A 9085-nucleotide genomic window follows, 5' to 3' on the forward strand; every position below is an offset into this window, starting at 1 on the left:
AAATATGTTTGCATTTCTTGTACACCCCGTTTAATCACGCGCTCGTAAGGCATGTTCTAGTTATTATCCATAAGGAGCAACAATAGCATATGGTATAATCTTGAATGGAGTTGTTTGTCTCTCTATGGACGCTTTCAGCTAAGCTGACAGTCTCCTTTCTTTTCTATATGGACTTATTCTATTTGTTGGTTTCAGCCTACACCCTAGACTTGCTATATAAACTATGGCATGAGCACAATAAAGCTGACTTTCAGTGAACTGCACTTCTGTGTTTGTGTCATTCTTGGTCCCCAGATCTGGTGTTCTAGTCTGCTCTGCATTGATCGTTGACGTTCTGATATCCAATTTTATCTAACACTTTAACACACCAGCTCTAAATTCAGTATGAACACATACGGTCAGACTAATGGTGCACAGCTTATTAAGCAATCATGCTTTATCTATTTATACAACATGTATGTGTGCATTAAAAGTACCATTTCGGCAACGAGAACTATGCTGAGCCAAATGAAGATAAAGATGTGTTCTTTTGAACCAATCAGATAAGTATGGAGTCAAAATAATGCTGCATATGTTTGCAAAAAATTAAGTTTTGATTAAGTCCAACTCTTTAACAATGTAAATAAGTCAGAATACATGAAATAGCATTAGACATCCCCTTTAAGGGTCATTATGAATGGTCAGTGACACTGTTATTAGTAGGTTGTTAATCTGTTGTGATTTTGTATTAATACATTTGATTTATTAAGTAATTGTATGATCAATGCTATTATTTTTGTTGTTTTTTTAAAATAAATTTTTTAAATAACTTTAATCCTGAAATTTGTCAGTGGTGTTACTGGTTCCTGACAGACTAATACTCTATGATCAGTCATTTTCACAATGTTTTTATTGCTTACTTTATCACAAATTATGAATGGGGATAAACATGAATTATGGGAGGCCTGAGCCTTACAAATGTTCTTTTAAACTACTATAATATTTCTGTGTGGGTATGTCAAACTTAAAGTCTCTTCCATCTTTCTTAAAAATAAAATAAACAAAACACCAAATCACAGAATCTAAATAACAAGTAAACCAAGCAAACAAATATTAAATAACTGTAAAGTTAAAATAGCTGGTAGTACTCTACACTTTTTAGAACACAAATATTTTCAGTAGAAGTGCACTTACATGCCTTATAGCTATCTGATATCTGATAATGATCAAAGAACTTACATATGAACATATGTTTTCAAGCATCAATGAACGACCAAATGCAAGGGGTGCAATTTGTTGAACATCTGGGAACCTCAAGGGTTGTTCAACCTGTCATTTAGCGACTGAAGCAATCTACCAAGTGTTTGGAGTTCCACGGTCCAGCATTGTTGGCCAAGAACTGCACATTGACTTGAGTCTTGGTCTCCTGATACAGCTGGGCAGCCATCTAGATGGAAAACAGATAGCAGTTTACAACAGCAGATTGGTGCACAAAATGCCATATTTATACACATGCAACCTCAGTTTTAACTAATAAACTCAAACTCGCATACATTTGGATATTATTATCCATAAAAAAACTATATACACATACTTTAGCATTGCGGTATGTGGAGAATGACAGAAAGTCATGGTGGCCTGCCACGGCTGAGACTTTTCTGAAGCAGAAGTACAACGCTCTTTTACAAAGTCTGCTTGACGATCCAGGACCGCTTACAAATGGAGAACTAAGAGAAAGAATAAAAAAGGATTTTATAAACTCAAAGGCGGTCAATTCATTGAGTGGAGTAAAGGAATGGGACTTAATATTTAAACACTGAATAAGATTGCACTGGTAAATAGAGATATACTTTACTGTTAAAAAGCAAAATATAGAAATCAGCAAAGTAGATCATGTATGCAAAACTACAGTATGAACAGTACAAAAACACTACAATATAAAACTATTGACTTGTCAATGTTAACTGACTAAGGCACCGATTATAAATATTCACAAAATAAACATCAACGACTTAAGTTTTTTTTTTTTTTTTATGTTGAAATCACAGATGACTTCTACTAAAGCATATACTACAGTAGGTTTATACATTTTTGCTAAAAATAAATTTTCTACGGACCAGATGGGATTTTTACTTCTGGACGCCAAATTTTGTGCTCTATTGTGACAAACAGGTTGGTCACTGGTCAGATTCTCAAATGGTGCAAATATTTATAATAGTCAAACCCAAAATAGGCAATAAACTTCTGCATGAGATAATAAACTAGCTAAAGATGTTCTTAAGTATGACTGACTTGTTGATTGCATAGCCAGTGGTGCTGTCCAGAATCTCAATACTGGAGTCTCCCAAACACCAGTTGACACTGAGGTCTTTGCTGTAGTTGGTGTTCTCAACAGGCCACCCACTCTCTCCACTCAGGAAGAAGATGGTGGTTTGTTTGAATGGTGGAGGCAGAGCATTATTCCAGCCTGTGCCCAGACGTTTGTTGATGATCTCAGACACTTTCTCTGAGCAGTGTCTGGAATCACCTGGACAACAAGCGGAGAAAAGGTTAATAAGTACAGCCATTTTTCTGGCTGCTTGGATTTCATCCATGAATATGAAATATACAAGTTGTCTCTTGTATAAAATGTATGAGTAGTAACTTGAGGCTCTCTAATGCAATCATGAATCAATATATTGCAATTCATTCTTAAGATAATGTGTTGATTCTTCAGTATTTTCAAATGATCATTTCCTAATTCCTACAGTGCAATTAATAAAGCATCTAAAAAGAGGAAGTGGAAATTGACAATACTCAGTGTGGTCAGAGCAGCTTCAGTGAGACGTGGTACTAGAGAAAAGCGAAGTGAACCACACAAACAAATATTTACAGACAGAAGCTGATACTGCAGATCTCAGTCACAGTTTCAATCCAGATCCAACTGCCATATTTGGAAACACTCAGTCACCTGCAAATGCACACAGCTTACCAAGTACAATGCTGGTAATGTAGACTGGGTTAATAAAATGACTCAGTAGTGCCCCCTGCACTCCAGTGACAGTCCAACGGGTGAGTTTGGCACTGTCGGACATGCAACAGATGCGTGCACCCCACACGCTTGGAAGCAGGAAAACAGCAGGGATGAGAGAGCCTTTAGCATGGCACTGCAGCTTCAGAGTGGTGTAAGCACTGCTTTGAGACTTTCTGTGAAAGGATACATGGAGATTTAACTTATTTAATGATTTTAAAGATATACTTTAGACAGATTCTCTGAAATAGTCAACCGGGGTGTCAAACTCAGCTTCTGGCGGGCCACAGCCCTGCAGAGTTTAGTTCCAACCCTGCTCCAACACACTAGTTGTCTAGTAGTTGTCACACTAATAGTCCTGAAGATTTAATTAGCTGGCTCAGGGCTGAACTCTGCAGGACTGTGGACCTCAAAGGCCAGAGTTGAGAACCCCTGCAATATTGCATACACCTTTTTCCTAACAAGCCTACTGCAATTAAGATTATGGGAGGCACTTCCAGTTTGGGGAAGTTCCACACAAAAAGACTGTTGCGCTGTAATGTTGCGCTACAAATAATCTTTATCGTCAGTTTGACTGAATGAGCTGTAAAATTTCCTTAAAGGGATACTCCACTTGTTTTGGAAATAGGCTCATTTTACAACTCCCCCAGAGTTAAAGAGTTGAGTTTGACCGTTTTCGAATCCATTCAGCCGATCTCCGGGTCTGGCAGTACCACTTTTAGCATAGCATAGATCATTGAATCGGACATGACCATAAGCATCTCTCTCACAAAAAAACATCGTGTACTAAGACCGACGGAAAATGTAAAGTTGCGATTTTCTAATCGGAAAAATATCGAAACTCTTTGGTCATTTTTTTGAGAGAGATGCTAATGGTCCTGTCCGATTCAATGATCTGGGAGTGATCTTGAATGAGATTCAAAGCGAACCTTTGCTGATTGTTTACAGTTTAAATAAAGTTACTCCCTAAATTCACGCAAAGCTTCAAGGGGTGTAGGACAAATGTGGATAATGCAATAATGGATAATGCGAAGTTGCCCATCCCTTTTCTGGAGGATCTATTGAATTTATGTTAGCATAGCACATAAAAAAATTATACTTACAAGACTATGCACTGTGCTGCTCCTTTGGGGGTTTTGTTAGTGTACAGGTGAAGGTACATGCGTGGCTTTAGCTGAAGCAGTCGTTCAGATGGAACACTTTCCAATATTGAGCGCTGCTTCAGCTCTGGATCAGCACTGTAGAACAGCAGGAGCTGCTTGTACAAGTACCTGTGACACCAGACAGGACAAACACATTTATCTCCTTATTTTAACTTTTTCCCTGCCATTGACGAGTTGACTCGTCATTTATGAAAAAATGCTTCCCTGCCAATGATGAGTTTTATGGCTTTTTGTGTTATCATTGTTAAAAGGTAGAGGGCAAAGAAAAAGCAGAAACGAGCAATCTCATATGCAAGCAGATACATATGAAATACCGGTAATGCGATCAACAATAAACAGCATATAAATTAAATGAACCCAGGAAGTGGTATATGACTGTGCAAGCATTAGGGGTGTTGATGGACTTGATCTACTCCATCTATGTTTTGATCATCGTTCTGAATATGATCCAGATGTAGTCATTGGCAAAAACGTATATCAATATATATATAGATAGAGATAGATAGATAGATAGATAGAGAGAGAGAGAGTAGTCCTGCTCTTTGTCTCTCTCCATTTCTATCTAAGCTGTTCAAAATGTTCAAACCTTTTGAGGGCTCTGCGGGCGATGACAATGGCGTGGCAGTCATGGACGACAGATCCCGTGTAAGAAAGCCAACCACTGCAGCAGTTCTGACCTGATCCCAGAGCTACCACTTCATATTGCTCACAGTGCTGAGCATCCGTGTCACGTACCTCTGACACACACATATTAAAAACATATTTTTAACCACAATTAATAAAGATTTTTATTATACAATTCACACACATTTACAAAGCATAATGGTTTTATTCATGCTCATGCACTATGCATTGTAAATTTTACATTTTTGGTTTGTGAAATTTGGTTGTGAATTCTGCTCATCAGTAGGTAATATTTTCTTTGTAAAGAAAATGAAAGGTTTGAAATGAAAAAAGTACATGTGTGAAAAATACAAAATATTGTTTTTAATAATTTTATAAGAAATATGATAAATGAAAAGATTGTACATTTCAACTGAGAAATCATTAAATACATAAATGATTTTAATTTATCATTTTTTGTTTTGGAACCTACATAATTGTTGAGTCCTAGGCTATGAATGAAATTGCCCCTATACCCTAGCCTGGCTAACGTCAGACCTCGTCTCATTGAGACGTGGTCTGGGAACCACATGTTCATTTTCTCGTATTTGAGGCGTGGTTTACGAATGCCCAGAGCCGTTTACTGGGCGATACGAATGTCTATCAAATGCACCTGCACGTAGCTCATAGCCAATCGTTTCAATTATACCAGATGACGTATGTAGAGCGACAGAAATTCGACGAGGAAGACGACGAAATAAACTTGCGTTCTAAACTACTTAGAACACTATCTAAGGCTGCATCGAAAGGTAACTTCACGTCTGATGCCATTTTGGATCCATAGATATAAACAAACTGCTTCGGTGTGTCGCATAGACGTCGTCATCGTCTTGCTGCTCCCTCCCCGTTCTGTGATTAGTTCCCTTTATGAGGGGAAAATCTGGTCCATGGTGTCCAGGCTGCCTAGCAGCGTGAATAAAATCGCACAGCACGCAAGGCAGCATATACCCTTAAATAGGGCAATATTTGAAGGGAAAGCCATTTGTAGTGGTGTCCGAAACCATAGTGCTCGTTATCAATTGCACTCATTCAATCCTACAATGCAGCGCAATAATGAGTGTACAACTGATTTACACTGAATGGCTAAAGAATACCCATAATGCACTATGAGGGTCAAGGTGAAAGAATTCCCGCATCTCGTCAGAAGATGCCGCTCACAGGTGAATCATCTATCTATCCTTTTTCCAAACCTCTGGTCCAATATGGTTACAGCTTAACCCTGAAAGACCGATACGGCCGCCCGCGGCATAAAATAACTATCGTTCTAAAATGTTTAATAACTTTTGAGTCGCTAATCCAATCTGTATGCTTTAAAATGCACCGTAAAGATGAGATTCTCAGCTTTCCCGTGTTATCACGGTTGTCTCTATTGGTCATTCATAGGCTGCGTAGTGCCGGTGATTGCGTCATCAAAATCTGCAGCAGTGATTCGTCAAGGAAACACATGTGGTTTCTTTCTCTGAGCCAAACAGGAACGATTGTTGATGCTTAGTCCCACCCCCATGCCCAGATTTGTCCAAACGGTCATCAACTCAACCAACAAACATAGTGATTGGTGATTTTAACAACCAATCACGTTTCTTTATACATTTTTAACAAACGCAATGCATTGAAAACTACGCATGAAAACTAACGGATGCAAAGTTTTTGACCATAGCGCAAAACACGAAAGAGCGCAAAACACGAAAGAGCATAAAACACGAAAGAGCATGAGTATGTAAAAAAAAACAGCAGTACAAATCGGAGGATGTGTTAGAATTGATTTTTTTAAACGAGTCGTTAGACCTGGTGGAAAATTCCGATTCAGAAGATTGTTTGAATCATTTGCACTGTTTATTTATCTATTTGTATTTAGTTTGTGAAGATTATTTGCACTATTTGTTCATTAGCACTCAGTATATTACCCTCAATGAACCATTTCTTCATTTGCAGTTTATTTCTTTTTGTATTTAGTTTGTGAAGATTATTTGAACCATTTGTTCATTTACACTCTGTATATTGTATTGTTAGTATTTATATTGCACAGTTGTCACTACTTGTTATATTGTTTGCATTTGTTGTTCATGGTCAAATTATAATATAATTTTCTGAAGAAAAATGTTTGCTTCAGTGTTCTGTTGTAATATAACAACTTTTCTATTTACTTTACTTCCTGAACTTATTTGGACACATCTACATTGTCAGTAAATGTAATACATCTGTTTTTACTCAAAAACGCCTAGAATAATATTATAATAAATGGCTATAACTTGCTGAGGGATTGTTACATGTAGACAAAATTTCTTCTGGAAGTCTAAAACAACCAAGTCTAACTTTCTAAAAGAAAAAAACAAAACTTCAGGAAGTTCTGTTTGAGTTCACACTGAAAAGACCACATTTTTTGCTGCCGTTTTTCTTAAAATCCTGTTAATTTCATAAATTCTCTGACAAAAGAAATGTAAAACTGGGACTTTAAATGAGCTAGCTGGAAACTTTAGGTTCTCCTGTTTAAAATGATATATGGCACTTGATGCTTGCTGCTAGAATGGGTTAGAAAAACAAAGAAAAGTACAGGTGAGTCAGGCGCCCCAAAAATGTTCTAGGTCTTTAAGGGTTAATATCATACAGGTATAAATTCCATTTAAATTGATAATATCATCCTTTATATAAGGTTTATACATGCTATTTTTTTTCATTACTATGATTATTAAACAGCAAGCACACACTATTCAAAAGCAGCAGCACTTCCGGCACACTCAGTGTCCGAATTCGTTGATTTGTTTTAATTAACTCCTTCAAGTGGACTATATTAGTGGAGTTTGGAATGTAGTGAATAAGGGTATAGGGGGTGATTACAAACACATCTTTAGTCATGAACGAGTGAGTCTTGTTTCAAAACACAGCGGTTGGCAGTGCATCTCACCTCTCTCCAGTACAAAAGCAGCAAAGCAGCTCTTAGCCCTGTGGTACTCAGGACATTCTCTGAGCAGCTTGCCAAAACGTTCAGTACACACAGCTGTTACGCGGTGTTTGTGCCAGTCCGTGAACATTACTGAAAGAGCAAGAATTTGAGACAACAGTAGTAAAAAAACATCTGACACAAAAAAATAATGAAAATTCTTTAAAAACAAAAGTCAGCATACCTCCAGTTCTCTGGCCCCTCCTGAGAGTGCCATCTGTGGTGTCTTCCAGGTCTTCTAGGGTTGTTTCACCTCCTATAATACTACTCAGGCTCCATGCAGAAGGGGACTCTGGGCCAGAGTCCAGGTCCTCCACTTGGGGTGAAGACTCCAATGATGGGACTTCTAGGCTATGGTGGCCTACAGCAGTGGGTTCCTCTATAATATCAACAAAGTGCCGTAACTCTGGGTTTGAGGGTTGACTCTCTTTTGCAGGTGATGGAGTATCTTTAAACTCATTGTTAGGGCCAGGAGGCTTGAGACTGGCCCTGTGGACCCCAAAGGTGGGCTCCCTCTCAGGAGCAAAGCGCATCATTAGAGTGGCAGCTATTCGAGGAAGCCGTTTCCCCTCTGCATTCACACCGTGGTTTGCCATTATCTGTTGTAAAACGTCGTGCAGGTTTGATAGACTGCACAAAAGAGAACTATTTGTAGTCACAAACGCACAAACATGCTGATTTAAAAAAATGATTGTACATTATGGGCCTGAAATATGACAGATTTATCTCAGATATAGCAAGTGCCTAATTTTAGCTGACCAATGTGACTGATAACTGGACAGCCTAATAATATCAAAATGCATTTATAATATAAAAAATACACGACGTAAGTGTAGGTCATACAAATACACAACAAAGTGACACATTATATACACTGTGTTTTTAAAGATACCTGACTTTCAAAAGAGCTTCTTTGTCGAATAAATTGATCAGCAACTTTCTTCCACCTGCAAAGTTGAGCTAATTATTGGGAGGAGCCTCAGCCTGCTTGAGTCACGTGACGGCGATTGCGCGTAAAGCATGAATACAATTTTAAAGTAAATTTCCACCGCTTTACAGTAAAAAAGTTAAACATACAAAATGCGAATTGTATTTTATATGTGAAAATCTACATGTAAAAATATTTTTAAAAACCAAAAAAGTAAACATGTTCACAATGCTCATAATGTTACATACACTTGACCAGCAGGTGTCACCAGCGGACATTGTTTTGATTTATGTTGTAGGTCCTAGAGCTCATTGACAGTATTTATTTTTGTTATATTATTATTTAATCTAAAATATTATATTTTAATATAAAAAAAAATATCAAGAGAAACATTTATTAACAAT

General features: G+C 37.6%; 1 protein-coding gene across 1 annotated transcript; it reads right to left on the minus strand.

Annotated features, from left to right (window-relative positions):
• Positions 1-1030: 1030 nt before the first annotated feature.
• Positions 1031-8732, minus strand: adad2 (adenosine deaminase domain containing 2). The gene is made up of 9 exons (XM_084403556.1): positions 8646-8732; positions 7938-8383; positions 7718-7846; positions 4739-4889; positions 4093-4260; positions 2951-3165; positions 2272-2506; positions 1574-1706; positions 1031-1426 (listed from the first exon to the last, which is right to left on the minus strand). Exons 2-9 carry the CDS (start codon positions 8347-8349, stop codon positions 1316-1318), a joined length of 1554 nt encoding a protein of 517 aa, XP_084259682.1. The 5' UTR covers positions 8350-8383; positions 8646-8732; the 3' UTR covers positions 1031-1315.
• Positions 8733-9085: the final 353 nt, after the last annotated feature.

This window comes from Rutilus rutilus (genome assembly GCF_951802725.1).
Source record: "Rutilus rutilus genome assembly, chromosome: 3".
Taxonomy (NCBI): Eukaryota; Metazoa; Chordata; class Actinopteri; order Cypriniformes; family Leuciscidae; genus Rutilus; species Rutilus rutilus.